Source organism: Macaca thibetana, chromosome 2, assembly GCF_024542745.1.
Source record: "Macaca thibetana thibetana isolate TM-01 chromosome 2, ASM2454274v1, whole genome shotgun sequence".
Lineage (NCBI taxonomy): Eukaryota > Metazoa > Chordata > Mammalia > Primates > Cercopithecidae > Macaca > Macaca thibetana.
The window spans coordinates 62,486,595-62,505,265 of record NC_065579.1 but is presented as its reverse complement, the minus strand read 5'-3'; the positions used below and the strand labels follow the sequence as shown (position 1 = coordinate 62,505,265).

At 40.4% G+C, this 18,671-nt stretch overlaps 1 protein-coding gene across 6 annotated transcripts in view; it reads right to left on the bottom strand.

Moving 5' to 3' along the window:
• Positions 1-267: 267 nt before the first annotated feature.
• Positions 268-18,671, bottom strand: part of SCHIP1 (schwannomin interacting protein 1) — an 801,755-nt gene continuing 783,351 nt past the window's right edge. For all 6 annotated transcript variants that reach the window (XM_050779862.1, XM_050779863.1, XM_050779864.1 and 3 more), the window contains 5 exons: positions 11,690-11,807; positions 10,117-10,314; positions 9,098-9,221; positions 5,452-5,545; positions 268-909 (listed from right to left, as the gene is read on the bottom strand). In XM_050779862.1, the coding sequence (XP_050635819.1) occupies positions 858-909; positions 5,452-5,545; positions 9,098-9,221; positions 10,117-10,314; positions 11,690-11,807 (586 nt within the window). In that variant the 3' untranslated portion in view covers positions 268-857. The remainder of the gene's footprint in view (positions 910-5,451; positions 5,546-9,097; positions 9,222-10,116; positions 10,315-11,689; positions 11,808-18,671) is intronic.

Here is an 18,671-nt window from a genome sequence, read left to right as displayed (position 1 = left end):
GTGCTACAATTCCAGATGGATCACTTAAGCAATAACAGAAGTGCAGGCTCTGATGCTACTGACCTTTGGTATTCTTCGGATCACTCTCTCACACACACATACTCACAGACACGCACTCACACTCATAATTTTCTGGGCAATTTGCCACCTTGTGTGTCCTCTAGAGCAATTAGTTTTTTCACTGACAAAAGTTTCCTGGTGGGGAATTTAGTTGGAGAGGGGTTAAGCCATTATAAGGCTTGCTAGTGAGCAAAAAGACATATCATATGAAACAAAGTTTTAATTTTTATTTTACATATTTATACATAAAACTTTCAAGGAACCCTCTGAATCCAACAGAATGTTAATAGCACATCTAAAAAGGAACTTCAGGTAGTCAACATTCACAAAATGTTGAAAACTGAGTAAAATATACATATTACGGAGAGCTACAACTTCACTACGAGGCAGGCATGTATTTTTTGACTTGTATAGCACCGTCATTTACAGTTCTTCTTTAAAACTACAGTGAAGAATGAAAAGTAGTCAATGGGAAAATACTGTTCCAACTTAAAATCTCTAAACAAATAAAAATAAAGTTAAAACTACTCTCTTTTATTAACCGTGATTTGTGGTGGTGTCAGTACTGTACATTTTTTTGTAACAATATTTTATTAAAATGCCTGATATTAAGTGGCACAAGTAAAAAATTAAAATAAATTAAGAAGCAAAGGCCAATCACTGGACATTAAGCTTCAGACATTATCAATGACTAACACTGATATTTGTTTGTTTCTGCACCACCTTTAGCAACAGCATTTTTACAACCACAGAAGCAAAATAAATTCTAGCTTGTTCTCTGGTTGAATGGCTTCTTTTCACTTTGCAGGCATTTTCTCTGCCATGTGCTTCTGCTGACTTTCAGCATGTCTGTAAAATAATTAATACAATTATTTAGCATTATGTAGAAAGATCCAAACTGCTTTTCAATCAATAGCTACAGCATCCTGCAAACTGAAGCTCAGAGTTACTGACAGTGAAATAGATGAGAATCAAGAAAAAGTACGTTATTCAAACTCTTTGAACTCTGATTTGAACTCCTTAATTTTTACATTTTGTGTATGATTCCTTTTATTTAGTAAGCCACTGGATGAACCTGAGACTTATAGACATTACTACTTTTAAGAAGAAAAGTTATGTTTGAAAATGAAAAGAAATAAACATCTGGGATACTTTTACCAACAAATATTAAATATGTCTTCCACGGGTCCTGATACTGGGGATTTGATGGTAAGCAAGAAAATGAGGTCTTTGTTCTCATGGGGAATATGTTCCAATGGAGAGAGACAGGAAAGGAATAAATAGCAAACAAGGAAATAACAGATGGAAATAAGCATGAAGCCAAAAGTCGAAACAAGGTGTTCTGATGAGAGTAACTGAGTGACTACTTATATCTAAGGACACATGCAGACACAGACCTAGATATTAACTAAGACTCCTGACAGAAACTTGGAGCCAAAAATCTAATTCACTCCTGCAAAAGCCAATGTCTAACAAATGGCAGGTCTTCGTGGATGTAAAGATATTCCATGTTTGCAGGTTTTTTCCCCCAATTAATCCTAAGGGCATGGTCTTGGCAGTGAGGATAGGGTGAGTCTTCTTATTTACCAAGCTCTATTATGGGCCAGGTCTGGTGGCTCACGCCTATAATTCCAGCACCCTGGGAGGCGAGGCTGGTGGATCACGCGAGGTCAGGAGTTTGAGACCAGCCTGACCAACATGGCAAAACCCTGTCTTTACTGAAAATACAAAAATTAGCTGGGCATGGTGGTGTGTGCCTGTAATCCCAGCTATTCAGGAGGCTGAGGCAGGAAAATTGCTTGAACTCGGGAGGCCGTGGTTCCAGTGAGCCGAGACCGTGCCATTGCACTCCAGCCTGGGTGACAAGAGTGAAACTCCGTCTCAAAAAACAAACAAACAAAACCAAAACAAGCTTTATTATGACCTGTGAACCCAAAAATAGGCCAGTGAAGCAGCTAGACCGTGGGACAGAGTTAGACAGTGGGGCAGAGGGGGAGGAGTGTGACCAAGCTGTTTACATCACTTGAATGGTCACTTCTCAGAGAACGATGGGGTTTGAAGGCTGCAAAACACAATGGTTTTAAAGGACGATTTTAGGAAATGATAAATTTGGCAAGAGAAAAACATCTAGGGCTGTGGTTTTCAGCTATAATCAAAGGTTTAGGCATAGTTTGTGTGCTGCCTGGACTTCAGTAGTCAGTGATGTCAAGTTGAACTCACTGGTTTTATGCAGAGTGTGTCATATCAGGGAAGACAAACTATAAATACTTTCAGAAACAGGGGAGTGACAACAGTGTCCTTGCCACACTCAGCAGCCCATCAATAAATGGCACTATTCAACTAACATTAAAGGTACTCAGGAAAAAGTACCTTATCAATAGCTCTCCATTCCTTAAAAAATCTGTCCCCTTTAGCAGAACATCTCATGGCCCTGTTGATGTGTAACAAGAATCAAATATTTTCTTAACTAACTCATATGCCTCACTTAAGCAAATCCAGATCAAGATATTTTGATGCCTAGTGAACTTGATTCCACTGTAGCTAATTACATTACAGTTCTCACAGCAATTTTTAAATATACTACTCTGTACATGTACATGCACACACACTCCTGTGTACATGCACACACATACATCAAAATGTTTTCCAAGAAGGAAAGCAGAACAGATGGCACACAACTTCAGAAAATATTGAAAATTGGGTAATTTTTTGAGACATAAATAAAATAGTGAATTTCATTAAAATTTTAAACAAAGGAGGGAAAGAGTTTCAGTCCATAAAACTAAAAGGTTCTTATCAGCAAGTTATATAAGAGTCCCTATTAGGATTTGTTTCACTGAAGCCCCACCAAAACTCTTTTTTTCTTAAATCAACAATTGCTATTGAGGGCTTACTATGTGCCCAGCAGGCCCTGTGCTAGGCTCTGGGGACGCAGTAATGAATGAAAATGACCTCACCTCTGTTTTCAGGGAATTCATAGTCAGCTGGGGAGAGACAGCAAAGGAAACACAGTGCCATAAGGCTCCACATGACAGAGATGAGATGCTGTTAGGAACACTGAGGAGAAGGTCTTAACACAGTCTTATGATCAAAAGCAGGTCATATAATTGCTGGTGCTGTTTTGTAGACCCACCACATGGCTGTTCATGTGCTGGAAACATGCCAGCATGGAATGACCCTGACATGCCAGGGTCAACTCCCCTGGGAATAGTCCTGATTTACATGGAGGTGTAATAAGTTTAATGCACTGACAATCCATACGAGAGGAGAATGAATGCTAAAGAGCCAAGTGTTTGGAGGTCAGGGAGGGCTTCTCCAAAGAAGCATCATCCAAACCTGTGGTTCTCAAATTTGGCTATGCAAGAGAATTATCTAGGAGCTTTAAAAAAATTCTCATGCCCAGGCTAGCCCACAAGAATAATTAAATAAGAATATCTGGGGTAGGATCCAGGCATCACTATTTCATAAGCCTCCCCACATGGTTGTGTTGTGCAACCCAAATTGAGAACTACTGATGAATGGACATCTGGAATAGTAGGAGTTCTATAGGTAAAGGGAAGAGGTAGATCACATGTCCCAGCAGGACCCACAGCTACTCCTTCCGCCTTCTGAGATCTGGCTGTAGGACTCTGAGGCTGCTGCCTTTAGGGATGTTTAAGTATCCTCAGGTCCCTCCAATGAGGAAAGTTACTTTTCTGCAGCCAGGAGCAGATGTAGAAGCTTCTTCTCACCAAGAGAAAGGCTAGGCAAGGACATCATGCCCCTGGGGCCTATGGTAGGACTGCCCCAATTCAAAGGATGCCACAACACCTTTAAATTAGTGACTCCTCTCCTTTTAACTCCATGGTTTTGCCTGCCCTGTTTCCGATGGTCACACCATCTGAAAGTTATAAAAACATACGCTGCAAACCTAAGTATTAGCCTAACACTTAGAAGAGGCGGGGACTCTCACCATCCTCCTTGCCAAAAAGAAATGCCAATACTATTTTGAGAAACAGAGAAAAGATCTCTGCTGTCACAGGTAAATCATAGTTTGCAAGACTTTATATATTTTTCAAAAAAAATGTAGGTCCTGATTGTATATTTCACCATTGATTTCCCATAATCTTAACACCTGCATGCAAACTTCTTGAACTAACAAAAAAGGGATGTTTTATAATTGCTGGTGGTGTAGTGCCTGAATACATCTTTAGATGGCAATAATATTATTTGAGTGTTATTGTGATATTTCAGATGCAGGCAAATACGTTCAAAGAGTATGAGAAGGCTTACTGTTTTGTTTTGTTTTTGGCTAGGGATAAGGCAATATAATACGTAAAACATACAAAACAGTGCTGCTCGTAACTCTTAAAAAAGAAAGCTTAAACATATTTTTCCAGCATTTTGCTACTAAAACCATTTTTTATATCATTGCATCACTAGACAATTATTTTACCCAGCATTACACATTGAGATGAGGTCCTATGGTAGGTGCTGGGAGCATTATTATCACTACATATGTTTTCAAGCTTCTCTGGGATTGTTGTAGATCCTGTGGTTAACTCCTTACATCATTGTGACAAAAGGTGTTCCTTCTTTGCAGAGCCTTCTACTCTCTAAATACTATTTCTGGGATTAATAGCAATTACTCTCTCTTGGTTTAAAGATTCCATATGGACCGTCTCAGAAAAGATGCCATAGTAAATATGTGCTCATAGGAATGTTTACAGCATTCCATGTACTTTATATGCTTACAGTGATATGCTTTACTGCAAGGAAATCTGCAAAGAAATGCAAAATTTTGACCAGCATTAGCCTAGTTTCCTTGTCCCTTAGGAAGGAAAGCATTCTTTTTACCTCTTTAAAAAGAGGAAGTTGGAGCAAAGCCCAGCTAAAAACTCAAGTCCTGGAGTTTCCCCACGGTGAGAACAATCTGGTGGCACTGTGGCTGCAGAGAGATGCCAGTGTCCCTGCCTTCTGGGCATGGCAGAGGCGATCAAGAACTGGATCATATAAGAGCTTGTGCTTTGGAGAACTCGTCACATGGATGCTTGTCTGGAAACATGCCAACATGACACGGCTTATGCCCAGCTTCCCAGGGGACAGTCCTTCAAGGTAAAGTCCTCCAAGACCAGAACTACTGACCTGATTTAGGTGGAGATGTGAGAAGTAATGCACTGACAATTCATCACAAGTGGGTTGTTACCAAATGGTTGCTAACAAGCATGCATTTGGTAGGGACAATGGAATTCTGCTTCTCCTCCATCTGAACAGCTGGCACCAGCAAAGGCAAGGTGAGTTATTCATGGAAGTAGAGGAAGAAGTTCTCTAGAACTAGTTTTTGCCTAATGCTTAGATTTCAGACCACCCTGAGCTTCATTTCTTCTTTGGCAAGAGTGAAGCCACACTGACCTGGTCAAGTCTTCGATGTCCACCAGCATGGCATCCTGCTCTGTGTGCAGCTCATCTCGGATGAGAAGCAGCTGGACCAACTCTTCATTCAAGCCTGTGGCCAATAAAAGAGCATTTAAAAACAGATAAAACTGCCTCCAAGTCAGAATGTGTAACTATTTACAAACCAGTATACCCACAAACAGCTACACATAATAGGAAAGATATTTTTGTAAAAGGTTAGACTTCTTATGTTGCAGAAACATGTCTAATTTGCATAATTATAGAGGTGTGGGAAGAAAAGGAGTCAAGTAGGAACTATTTCCAATTACCTTCATATTAAGGTGGGAAAATAAATGTTAGCTGTTAGGAGACTAGCTTGTTAGAAAAAGCAGGTTTTGTTTTGAAGAAATGTGAACAACAAAGCCTGGAGCACATTAAGTTTTCCATCCTTCAGCTTCAGGACTCTCCCCTCACACTGACAGTCAGGAGGGCCTTGAGGCCTGACTACTACATCAGATGCCGGCTGAAAGGAAGGTATGCCAGGCGTGCTCAAAGCCTTCACACGGCCCTAGGAAAGGAGAAGCCCTAGGTGCAGGTTGTTTTAGGAGAAAGTATTATCTGAAGATATTGGAAAGTCAGATTTGTAATATAGTTAGATATGTAAGACCTGAAGAAATAACCCCTGAAATTTCTAAACAACAGGGTGCCAAGGAAAATATTACTTAAGACTTACTCTTTCTTTTCTTATCTTCTTTCTTTCCTTTCCTTTTCTTTTCTTTTTTTTCTTTTCTTTTTTCTTTTCTTTCTTTCCTTCCTTCCTTCCTTCCTTCCTTCCTTCCTTCCTTCCTTCCTTCCTTCCTTCCTTCCTTCCTTCCTTCCTTCCTTCCTTCCTTCCTTCCTTCCTTTCTTTCTTTCTTTCTTTCTTTCTTTCTTTCTTTCTTTCTTTCTTTCTTTCTTTCTTTCTTTCTTTCTTTCTTTCTTTCTTTCTTTTCTTTCTTTCCTTTCTCTCTCTCTTTCCCTCCCTCCCCTCCTCCCTCCCTCCTTCCTTCCTCCTTCCTTCCTTCCTTCCTTCCTTCCTTCCTTCCTTCCTTCCTTCCTTCCTTCCTTCCTTCATTCTCTTTCTCTCCTCTCTTTCTCTCTCCCTCTCTCTTTCTCTCTTTCTTTCTGTTTGAAATGGAGTCTCACTGTGCCAGCTAGGCTGGAGTGCAGTGGCGCGATCTCAGCTCATTGCAACCTCCACCTCTCTCTCTCTCTCTCTCTCTTTTTTTTTGAAATGGAGTCTCACTCTGCCGCCCAGGCTGGAGTGCAGTGGCGCGATCTTGGCTCATTGCAACCTCCACCTCTCTCTCTTTCCTTCTTCCTTCCTTCCTTCCTTCCTTCCTTCCTTCCTTCCTTCCTTCCTTCCTTCCTTCAAAGACAGGGTTTTGCCTTGTTAGCCAGGATGGTCTTGATCTCCTGACCTCGTGATTTGTCTGCCTCGGTCTCCCAAAGTGCTGGGATTACAGGTGTGAGCCATTGCACTTGGGCCCAAAATATTTCTAATCTCCCTGAAATCAGTGCACTGGGTTAATTGGGCTCCTGCCACTGAAAAACATGAACAAGCCAAAGCTCTCTCTTGCTTTTTCCCTCAGAGAAGCTAAGCATTACAGCTGCTAGTCCCAGACACATGGAAGACAGTACCCATCTAGCAAGAGCTCTAGGCAGGAAAACAAAAGATAGAATGGGGGTGATCAGACAGGTCCCCCTCGGAAATGCTTTTAGATATCCTGACTTCAAATGATGCATTTATCTGCCTTTAGGTCAAACTAGTTTCCAATTTTAAAAAGAGAGCCAAAAAAAAAAAAAAAATCACACAAAGAGGTCTAAAATTTCATCTGTTCCTGAAAAGGACTAGATGGCAATTTTAGTGTTTAAAAGTCTAAGGAAGATGTTTTAGTGGTAAAACATCAGAAAGCATTTTCAGTACTTGAAAGAATAACAACTCTAGTAAGTAATTTTCAACTAAAATTAAAATGTAGTTGTAGAATTTTTAAAAAATCCTGTGAATCTATGGTTTCTTAATCAAAATGTTTGACTCTTTCTCTTAATTTTAGAACAATATTCCATGTGTTAACTTGGCACTGAATATATCCAATTTTTTATCTGGATCTTGTGGAAAAATTTCATTTTTTCCAGTGTGCACTTGGGTAGCCTTTTATACTATCACTTAGTAGAGTATCTACATATCTGAACCCTTAATGCATAGAATTTTTTTTCCAATATGAAGTTTTAAGCTTTTTATTATGGAAAATTTTCAAACTGTTACGAAAGCAGAGAAAACAGTTTAATGAATTTCCATGTATCTAACTAGCTTTAACAATTTTCAACTCATGGCCAAGCTTGGATCATTTCTCTGACTTCTACTGGATTATTTTAAAGCAAATTCCAGTTATCATATTATTTTATCTGTAAATGCTTTAGTATGTATGTCTAAAAGACAGGGGTTTTCTTTTCTTTTCTTTTTTAGAGATGGAGTCTCGCTGTGTTACCCAGGCTGGAATGCAGTGGCACAATCTCGGCTTACTGCAAGCTCCACCTTGTAGGTTCATGCCATTCTCCTGCCTCAGCCTCCTGAGTAGCTGGGACTACAGACATCCACCACCATGCCCAGCTAATTTTTTGTATTTTTAATAGAGATGGGGTTTCATCGTGTTAGCCAGGATGGTCTCGATCTCCTGACCTCATGATCCGCCCGCCTCGGCCTCCCAAAGTGCGGGGATTATAGGCGTGAGCCACCGTGCCTGGCCGGCTTTTCTTTTTTAAATTCACATAACTGCAACACCTTTATCACACCTAAAATAAATCAATCTTTACTAAAACATTCAGTTAGTATTCAAATTTCCCTGTTTGGCTCATAAATGCTCTTTTCTTTTTATAGTTGGTTTACTTGAATGCATTTGGTTGGCATATCTCTTGAATTTCTTTTAATCTGTAATATCATATAATTATACAGACTCATTCCTCCCTGGGGCTGAAGAGATTGTGAATTTATCTGGCTTAACCAAACTGCCTAAGTGAGAATGTTCTCTCTTTCATCAGGCCAAGCAAACTGCCTATTCTCTGCATGACCAATCACCTTAAGTGAGCACCACTCACCACTCCCTGTGGCCACTTCTGTTAAAGGTCTTTCTTTATTCTGGGGAGAAAAGTCCATATTTTGTCACCCTGTAATTTTCACATATTGGTTCCACACACTTCTACCATCTGGAGTCCCAGGAAATGTGTCTAATTTAATTTTATTGATGATGATGATACCTATGATGAATGTGTATACAACTAAAGTAGAAAGTATACTTGTACAGCAAATGACTTGTAACTACTGAATTGTGTTCCAGAAACAGGTGTTGTAAGTCAGGTACATGCACTGTGCTAGGAGCTGGGGATTTAAAATAAATAAAAGGGACCTGTAACTATTGTGAATCTTTAAAAATTCTTAAAGCTTCTGAACATTTTACAGCTAAAACAAATAACAACAACAAAAAAGAGCCTTGTAATTCTCTTATTTTCCTTGCAATCACACAGGAACCCAATGAAATGTTGTATGAAAAAATTGGACCAAAGAAGTAGCATTATTCCATGATGTTTTACATTGAATATCCTATTTTCAAGCATATCTTACACTTACTTTCTATCTGGGAATGGAGATCATTGACTATCACTTGTAGCTGCCCAATAGTCATGTCTCTCAGGTCGGTGGGTTTTAAACTTCTTTTCATCAAGCATTCACTTATATGAGGCATGTGTGGCAGCTGAAGATACAAAGGGGAAGAAATGGAGAAGTGAATAGAGCCACAAACACACTGAATGTAAGACTCAGTTTTCTCTTAAAAGATCCACTCATCCACCCACTGCAATTCAGTGATTAAAAGCTTTCCCAGGCTGTGTCTTTCCCAGTGTGGGGCCCTACATCCACACTACATTACCTAATATGCAATTGGCATCAAAGCACAACACTCCCAGCATCAAAAGCTTTTTGACTGGTTGTGAGTCAATGTTATAGCCACAAATGAATTACCAAGGAATATCAATAATATTGATAACAAGGAAAAAATTAGTATCAGCTACTATTTAATAATTTATACCATGCTACAAGTACTGTGCTATGTGCTTTGAATACTTTATCTCACCGAATCCTCACAGTCATACTCTGACACAGGCATTATCATCCCCATTTTATAGAGAGAAAACTGAGAAGTAACTTGCTTAGAACTTCATAACAGGTCAATGGCAGAGCTAGACTTAAACTCCAAAGTCCAGGACTCCTGTTCACTATGCTATATTGTTTTCATTGAAACATGAGAATGAGAATTATAGCAATAGTAAGTTTGCCAGGACCAGTAGGTTCTTAGACTGAGATTGCTTTAAAGGAATTTAAATATTCCCATGACAGCTAATATTGTTCCTAAGAAATAGTAGATATCAATCAAGAGCAAGCTTTACTTTTGTGAAGTCTATTGCTTATGTATTTTTCAGCGCTACAGTAGGAAGGAAAAGGAAACAAACTTAATCATTTCTCAATGACAGGACTTTTTACAAACTGCCTTAGAGAAACCCAAGTTTGCATAATTCTGGGAAAGGACTGGGACAGTGTCAACCATTTCTGGCCCCCAAACTCTTTCTTGCATTTCAGCTTTTGCTGCTTACAAGATCAGCGACGGGAGACTTTTTCCTGTTCTGTTTCTCCACTTCTACTTGCATTTTGGCCATTGGTTTGGCCATGGCAAGGGCCATTTTGGCTTCAGCTTGCAATTTCTTTTGCCTTGTAAGGAAGTCCATGTCATCCAAGGATTCAGACTCCTCTTCAGTAGTGTCTCTATCAGAATAGGAAGAACTCTGTTTGCTCTGCAAAGGGAAAAAGAGCAGCCTGAGCCTTCCATGCATGCCAGCTAGCATCCACTTAGACATGGGCTAAAATACCCTCTGAGCCTTCTCCCAGAGCAGCTCAGAGTTTCCTCCATCAATGTGACTTGCTGCTTGAGTTGATAAATCTCAAGTAACATAAAAAGGGTCTAGTTTAAAATAGATTTTAGCATAAACAGAAAGAGCAGTATAGTTAATAATGGGAAATATATTTATAACAACCTTGAAATATGTCTTTGATTCTTGGTCTCAAAACTTTCCTGAAGTGACCAGACATAACAAAATATTGACTCAGAGCCAAGGCCCTACGTAGGTTCTTTGAGTGGACAGGATCTCAGGTATCCAATGATGTTCTGATGTCGCATTGCACTCAATGACAACAGTTTCCTCTTTGTTGGTCTTTGGTAAAAAAGGCTATAGACAGACCTCACAGAGAGGAAATAATTCCAGCAACAGGCACCCAAGATTATTCAGCCAACTTCTGTAATGTGAAGGAAAGACATGAGCTCATATTTCTAAGCCCAATAGGGAAGAACTGGATTTAGCTTATTTTCTCTTTATAATTTTTAGAGCATATCTAATTTCTCTCTCTCTCTGATACGGTTTGGCTGTGTACCCACCCAAATCTCATCCTGAATTGTAACTCCCACAATTCCCATGTGTCGTGGTAGGAACCCAGTGGGAGGTAATTGAATTATGGGGGTGAGTCTTTCCTGCACTGTTCTTGTGATAGTGAATGAGTCTCACTAGATCTGATGGTTTTAAAAAGTAACATGTGACTTGCTCCTCCTTGCCTTCCGCCATGATTGCAAGGCCTCATTAGCCATATGGAACTGGCTAAGTCCATTAAACCTCTTTCTTTTGTAAATTGCCCAGTCTCGGATATGTCTTTATCAGCAACTTGAAAATGAACTACACCCTCTCTCTCGTTAGAGACAGGATCTCACTATGTTGCCCAGGCTGGAGTGCAGTGGTGTCATCATAGCTCACTGCAGCCTTGAACTCCTGGGCTCAGGTGATCCTCCCGCCTCAGCCTCCTGAGTAGCTGGGACTATAGGCACCATGATCAGCTGATGTTTGTATCTTTTATAGAGACAGGGTTTTGCCATGTTGCCCAGGCTGGTGATTTCCCTAATGGTTTAATATGAAAATAGTTATTAGCTTTAAGAAAGCTTATATATCTCTATTTTATTACAACTTTGACTTTTTAATCATTGTCAAATTTTAGAAGCATGCAATTCCAAGAAACTTTTCTTTTTTAATCTCTGAAATGTTTGTTCCTGATTCACAACAGAAAAGAAGCTAAATGGCCAGGAAATCACAACACCGAGCTTCAGCTGGTGCTGTTTGGACTCACCATGGGAGACAAGGGGGTGTCCAAGCTGGTTTCAGTCTTACTGTCATCAGCATCACTGTCCTTATCACTGCCACTGTCGTTGACAAAGCATATCTGCAAGTTCATCCCACTCTGCAGTCTGGGCAGAAACAAACAGGACACTAGTTCTAGTTAGCTATTGGTTATTTGGCTTCAGCCAATAGAACTGTCTGATTTTGCTAACAGAAAGTAGTCTTATGTGCTCTTCACATGTAGAAGTGAGCAACCAATATTACTCTCCACGTATGAATAACTCTTAGTAGAGGATTTTCCAATGTTCTGTGAGTTTTTTCCTCGCCAGTTTCATGGTAAGTGAAAAATAATTTAAGGCCAAATGTTAGGGCACCCAGCACAATACCAAATAGATAGTTGGCACACAATAAAAATGTGTTGAGTCTTTGAGTTTACAGTCCTGTCAATCAAGATGAATGGGGTCCTCAGGCAAATAAGGCTGTGTGGTGTCATCTAGAGTCCCGTCCCAGGGGACAATCAAAGACTCTCTCACTGGAGCCAGCATCCCAAGGCCACAACTCTCCGAAGAAAGACTCCTTTTCTCCCAAATAGACAGAATAGGGTCATCTGAAGGAAATTTTTAAGGCAGTTGCCAAAAGCCAACCGAGGGAGCTCATTTATATCATTAAGAAAGAAAAACACCACACGTTCACACTTAAAAACATGTAAGGAAGCCCCAAACCCAGGCAGGAAGGTGCAGCCTTAGAACACAGCAAGGTTCTGCAGACCGCCTCCTGCACACAGAACCTCAGGGACAGAGACCTCTGGGAAGCCATTATATGTGTGGTGAATCCTGAAGCTCCAGGGCTGATGTTGTTGGAAGCACAGTCACAAAGGGTAACCTCACCATGTAGCTGCCACTCGCAGGCCAGACTGCAAAGCCAACTTTTTGTCCTAACCTTCTTTTGAAGTTGAACACATTTCAATACTGTTTGGCGATAAAGCGTTTTTAAAGAAATAGTCTTCCTAGCATCTCTAGTAGCCCCAGTCTCTGTTTAAGCTTAGGGAAAGAAAAGGCAAAGGAGGTTCCTACACAAGAAGAGATCCCAAGGAAGGTGAGGTTTAGGGCAGAGGACACTGCCAGGTTTAGGTCAGAGGACGCTGAATTTCTCTGGCATTATTACTGCCATAGGGAGAAATGTCAAGAACAACTTACCTGAGATTTGACTTTTCAATTCCAATGGTAGGAATGCTTTGTAGAAATTGCTCAGATCACTCATTTAAAGTGCTTCTTTTATTGAACATAACACAGAACCCAGAAAAAGAAAATCTGATTTAACACGGGAACCATAATTGTTATGGGTATGCGCTGCCACCTATTGTTAAATTCTATAATTACTGAAAATCCCAGCTTACAAACCCTGTTAAGAAAATGCAGCCATTCCCTCAGTCTGCCCAGCTCTATTCGCTCCCTACCCTCAAGGCACAGGCAAGGGGAGCCAGGCACAGAGCTAGGGGTTAGAAAGCAACACACCCCACTCTGAACATCTAAAGGTGTTTGGAGTGAGCTGAACTTAGGTTCTGAATCCTTACTTCTTTCTCCAGGCACATTACAAAAGCTCTATGACCCTCAGTTTCCTCATCTGTAAAATGGGTTGAATAGTAGCAAACCCAGTGTTATGCAGGAAGGATTAAAATAGTTCATTCAGAGCTTAGTGCAGGGCAAGTGACCTGCACATGTGAGTTGGTCTCCATTCTCTATTTGTTGAAAGTCTAAACAAAAGTAACAGAATTTTAGAGGTGAAGTGATTCTCTAAAGTCACTTACTCTAATACTGCTTGTCCTGTCACAATAATCCCTGATGTAGAATCAACTCTCTGAGACGACACATTGTCTATTAGGCAGTTTGTTCTTCTGTTGAGCTAGGATTTGCCGCCTTTTTACTTTCATCCATTGGATATACATACATACCTACATAAACACACACACACACACACACACACATATATATATATATATTTGTTTTTCCTGGAGAAATCTAATATGTTCAGGTTACCCTTTGATTCCATGCAGGTTTAGAAATTTTAATGTCTGTTAGTCTAAAAAAATAAAATCAACCCCCTTTTAATAATAATACTCAAGATCTATGGGTTGGAAGATGGTGGGAAAAAAACTGTTAGCAAATTAAAAACAGACACATTTTAAAGACAAATCCTAATTTGAATCTAGGATTACGTAGCATTTTCTATTTATTGAATAAAGTCTTGAGAAGAAGGGTCTCGCTACTGGATACACAGATTATAAACATGTAAAATAACCCACAATACAAAATACAAAGCAAAATAAAGTTTACAATGTCCAGAGATATATATTTTCACTCACAAGAAGTTTGATCATAAGTTCTGTTGTTCTGCTGCTATGCTGACTTCTTTTTGAAGGATTAATCCAGACTAAAACATCCCATACAGTCTAACTCAGGAAAGAAAAAAAAAAAAAGTTGGGGGAGATTTAGTAGTCTGTGTAAAATAAAAAAAATGCCGCAGGTAGAAATCCAGAAAATCGCCTTAGTACCACATTATCCCCATGGGAAACTGAAGAGAGCTTCTTATAGGGTGAGACATAATTCCTTACAGTGGTAATCACCAAGAATGTTACTCTCAGGAAAAGGAAATTATATGACATAACAGCTAATGGTTCAGAGGGGATTTTAGTAAAGACATCTTAAAACGAGCTCAGGTTTCAAGAAGGATTTGTTTGCCTTTAGCTTTTAAGCGGGTTTTAAGAAGAAGTCAGCTCTCAGTGAAACTCAACCACAGCTCCCAAGCAGCCTGAATGGATGAGTGGGGCCACCTGGTGCTGCTGAAGGCCTCTGTGCCCAGGGTGGAAGAACAGATAACCCCTGTTCCAGGACCCTGTCCACCCTGGGAGACGTGGCTGTTCTTGAGGCTCACATCTGAAAACCGAAGTTCCCCGGGCCTCTGTCCCTCACACTGCAGTGCATCTGGCTGCCCTCACAACCAGTCTTGCAAAATTCAGGCTGCAGGGGGCCTAATTTACCTAGATTTCTCAAGCACAGTCTGAGGTGAAAACAAAACACCATCCTCATCTTGTTAATTAGAGATATAATTTCAAGGTATCCAATTCAAGGTTACTTGATGTTTCAAGTGGCATTTACCAGAGCACTGTGCAAAGACTGCTAGAAGTCAGCCTTGCCTGTCGATTTCATTTCTGAAAGGTCTGTCCTGGTTATCCCAGAAAGCTCTTCTCCCTTACATACCACAAAACAATCAAAACCAACGCTGCTGCCCAGAGCTACTGACAGGGAGCACCAGGGGTCTGGAAAGAGGGTGTCCTCGATGGAGAATGCCCAGAAACATGAAGAGCTAAAGACTAAGTATGTCTTCTGGACATCTCAGTGTGAGCAGGAGTGGCCTCTGTGTGACAGTGCCTACTGGCCAGGAGCAGGAGGGCACTTGGTCGGGAGGCTGCACAGCAACCTCATCTGCTTGGCATTTACAGTGAGGAAGGCTGATATTTAGAAAACACTGGTGCTGACTTCCAACTACTGTTACCAGGGATACTATATGCACAGGAATTGAGAGGATGGCAGAGATGAAAAGTTTTTAACTGCGAAGAGAATATCTCGAAAACTCAGCCAAGTGGTAATATGATTTTGTATAAAGGTAACTTTTATTTCAAAATACAGGGACAAGAGCAGTTTATTCCCTAAGAGAAACAATGCCGTGGCCCTGAAGTTTGCTGGTGACTTCTAGAGGAGCAGTGGTCATTGTGAATCGGGACTTTGTTCTTGGCTTTGGGTTGTAGTGACCGGGATTGGGCTGGTCTGAGACCAGCTCTGAAGCCTGGAACTACTTGCTTTTTTTCTGATTTTAGGAAGGGGAATCTCCCAGCACCTGCTTAGACCACTAGTATCTATGTATAAATGTTCAAGATTCATTAGTAAGATTTTTATCCCCCTGTCCACAGCACCTTGGTTCACTTCACTTTGAACTGTTGCACTGAATTTTAAAGTATGTTCACTTACATTCTCTCCTGGGGCTGTGGATTACAGGCAAGATATACTTACTCAGAGAAGTCAAATGACTTGCCCCAGACCTGTGACAACCTCTTTATAAAAATGGTCTCAATTCTTCCTCTCCTTATACCCATCTCCTCTGTAATGTGACTCTGCAGCTTCTCCCATTGAGAAGTGGAGTCTACTTCCCTAGCCCTGGGCTGGCCTTGGAACTCATCTTTGCCAGTAGAATGCAGAGGAAGTTCCAGTTTCCCCCTCAGGGAGCCCTGCCACCACCCTCAGAACAGGTCCAGGCTAGCCTGCTGGCAGTGTAACTTTGTAGCACAGAGCCCACTTTGTAGCACAGAGCTCAACTGGCAGTTGTCTCAACTGAAGCCCTAGACAGGTGTGAGAGCCCAGCCAAGAGCAGTAAATACACCTTGTCAACGTGTAGCTGACCGGAGATGATTGAGTAAGCCTGTCCAAGCTCAGGTCAGATCAGAACCACCCAGCTGACCTATAGGATCCTAAGGAAAAATAAAGGTTGATCATTGTATGCTACTGATATGGGTGGCTTTTTAAAAAAATTATGCATCATCATTGTGGCAATAGGTAACTGGTACAGGTTCACAAAGCAAAAGGCTACAGGCTGGACTTCTGATTTCAGAATCCGGTGGCCTTTCCCTTATACTACACTTAGCCTCAGGTTTGAATTTATTAGATCCTTTCCGTATCTGGCAATATAATTTTAAAGGAAATATGCCTCCTATACTTGCTTATAATTTCAAGGCAATTGTATGGTTTTCCTTAGGAAACAGAGTGAAAGGGAACGCCCCATAGGCCAGGGATTTCAAACATGCATTGCTCATTATCTGCCTACAACCAGTGTGGCTTGAGAGCCTTTGGTCCTGCTATGCCATTCATTACTCAGTATCCCCAACTAGTTTGTGGCTGGGTCATTAAAATATATTATTTCCATTTATTTTGAAGGATCTTTGATGTATGATTTCAAGATTTTATATATAATGAAAAATTGCCCATAGTTTTATAGGATATCTTTTTCTGTTTCATGAGAATTTCAAAAGTGATGAAACATAAAATATGGATTGCAACTACTCAAGTAGCTATAAACACATTTCATTTTTCCGAGAATCTGTCATGAAGAAAGAATGTGAGAACAATTGAGGTTTGGGTAAGCTTTAGACATACTGCACGTGTGATGGTGTCTCTATAAAATGTGTTCAGTTAGGTTAAAATGACGTACTGCTACTCCTTGTAAATTGTGAAATAGTCTTCCTGTCCTGCAAACTCTGCCCCTTTCCCTTCTTTTCCCTACTGACTGTTCTATGTTGATATTTACCTTGAGTTACAGAAATGCCTATTACTACTCAAAAACACAAAAAAGAAAGAAAGGCAAAATTTCTGCCTCACAATATTTGTTACGAAAATACAATGCTATATTTTAGCAAATATTGCTGGTCCAACAAAAATCATCACACACACAAAATGACTATAAATGATTTTTATAACTATATAATGCAGAGAAAAAAGAGTTACGTGTTCATGCATACATGCATGCATTCATTCATTTGATGATCAGGCCATAATAGTTCTGTAAATTTCAAGGTACCAATAGGCTGGTGTCCCTGTCAGTCAGGGCACGTTCTAGTTTACTGCAGTCCCCAGTATTCTCTATTGCTTTTTATCTGTGCTACTTCACTCACTTATGTATCTTTTCGGCTCCTGAGGGCATTTTATGGTTCGTGGCCCCTACATTAAACGGATGCAAATAAAAACTAGGTCTTCTAACAGATAACAAGCGCTTGGATCATTAAGTTACAATGTATAGATAGAAATGTGAAATACACAGAGCGTATGTTTTCTCATATGTGAAACAGGGACCTCAAGAAACACTTAGTGGAATCTCCCTGTCTTACATATGGGAAAATACTTTTGCTACCTGGACATTAACAAGGTGTTAACCAGAAGACTGAAAAAGCAGAGAACTACAGAAGGAAGGAGGTCTTGGGGAACTGAGGTTGAGTGGAATGAATACAGGAGAGAGAGAGAAAAGCTGACCCTCCGGTAGTTATGTGCCCAGAGGAGTAATGGGTAGTTTCTAACTATATGCCAAAGAGAGGACTGGGGAGGACATTATGTCTCTTTATATCCTGTCCTGATCCCCATCTTACAGGACTCAGGCGTTTGGCTTCCTCAGCAGAAGTTCATGAAGGCAGCTCCAAAGGTAGCTGGAGTGTGAATGGCCCTCTCTGGGTTTTCTCCTCCTAATCTTATGCATAACTCTCTTTTTTTCCACTTGCTCTTCTAAGACTAGTTCTGGACCCTTCCATCTGTACATGTTCACATGATAGCTGGTAAGCACACCAGCCATTCTGTGGCACAACATGGCCACAGAATCTCCTCACTGACTTAGGCAACTAATAGAAAAGGGAAATTACCACTTACCAGCTTTTCTTTGGAGAAATATTGCCCCTGTATCCTAACCTGAATCTCCAGAGAGCTATAAAGACTTGCATTCCTCAGACGGCTGTTGGTTCTAATTCTACATCTAATTCTACAGTGTCCATTTCCTTCACTAATGACCATTCTCATGTAATTAAATTTGGAATTACAGAATCTTAATGTTGGGAAAATGCATTTTCTACTGAAATGTTCTCTAGCATGAATGAAAGACCAGAACAAGGCCTCTTCTGATGCTAGGAATAAAACTGCCATCTCTCATAGGCACCAAATGTTATCTACTTCCATCTTAAATAAGGCCAAGTAATTTCCAAGTAATCTGTATTCTGAAATTAAAAGTTACTATTTTTGAGCATCTACTATGTGCCAGGCATTTTGCTATTTTACGTGTAACCCTCAGATACACATGAAGTAGCACTGTGAACCCTGTTTCACATATGAGAAAACAACGGCTCAGAGAGGTTAAATTACACACTATCACAACACTGATACTTCAGGAAAGTCTGTCTTGAAATG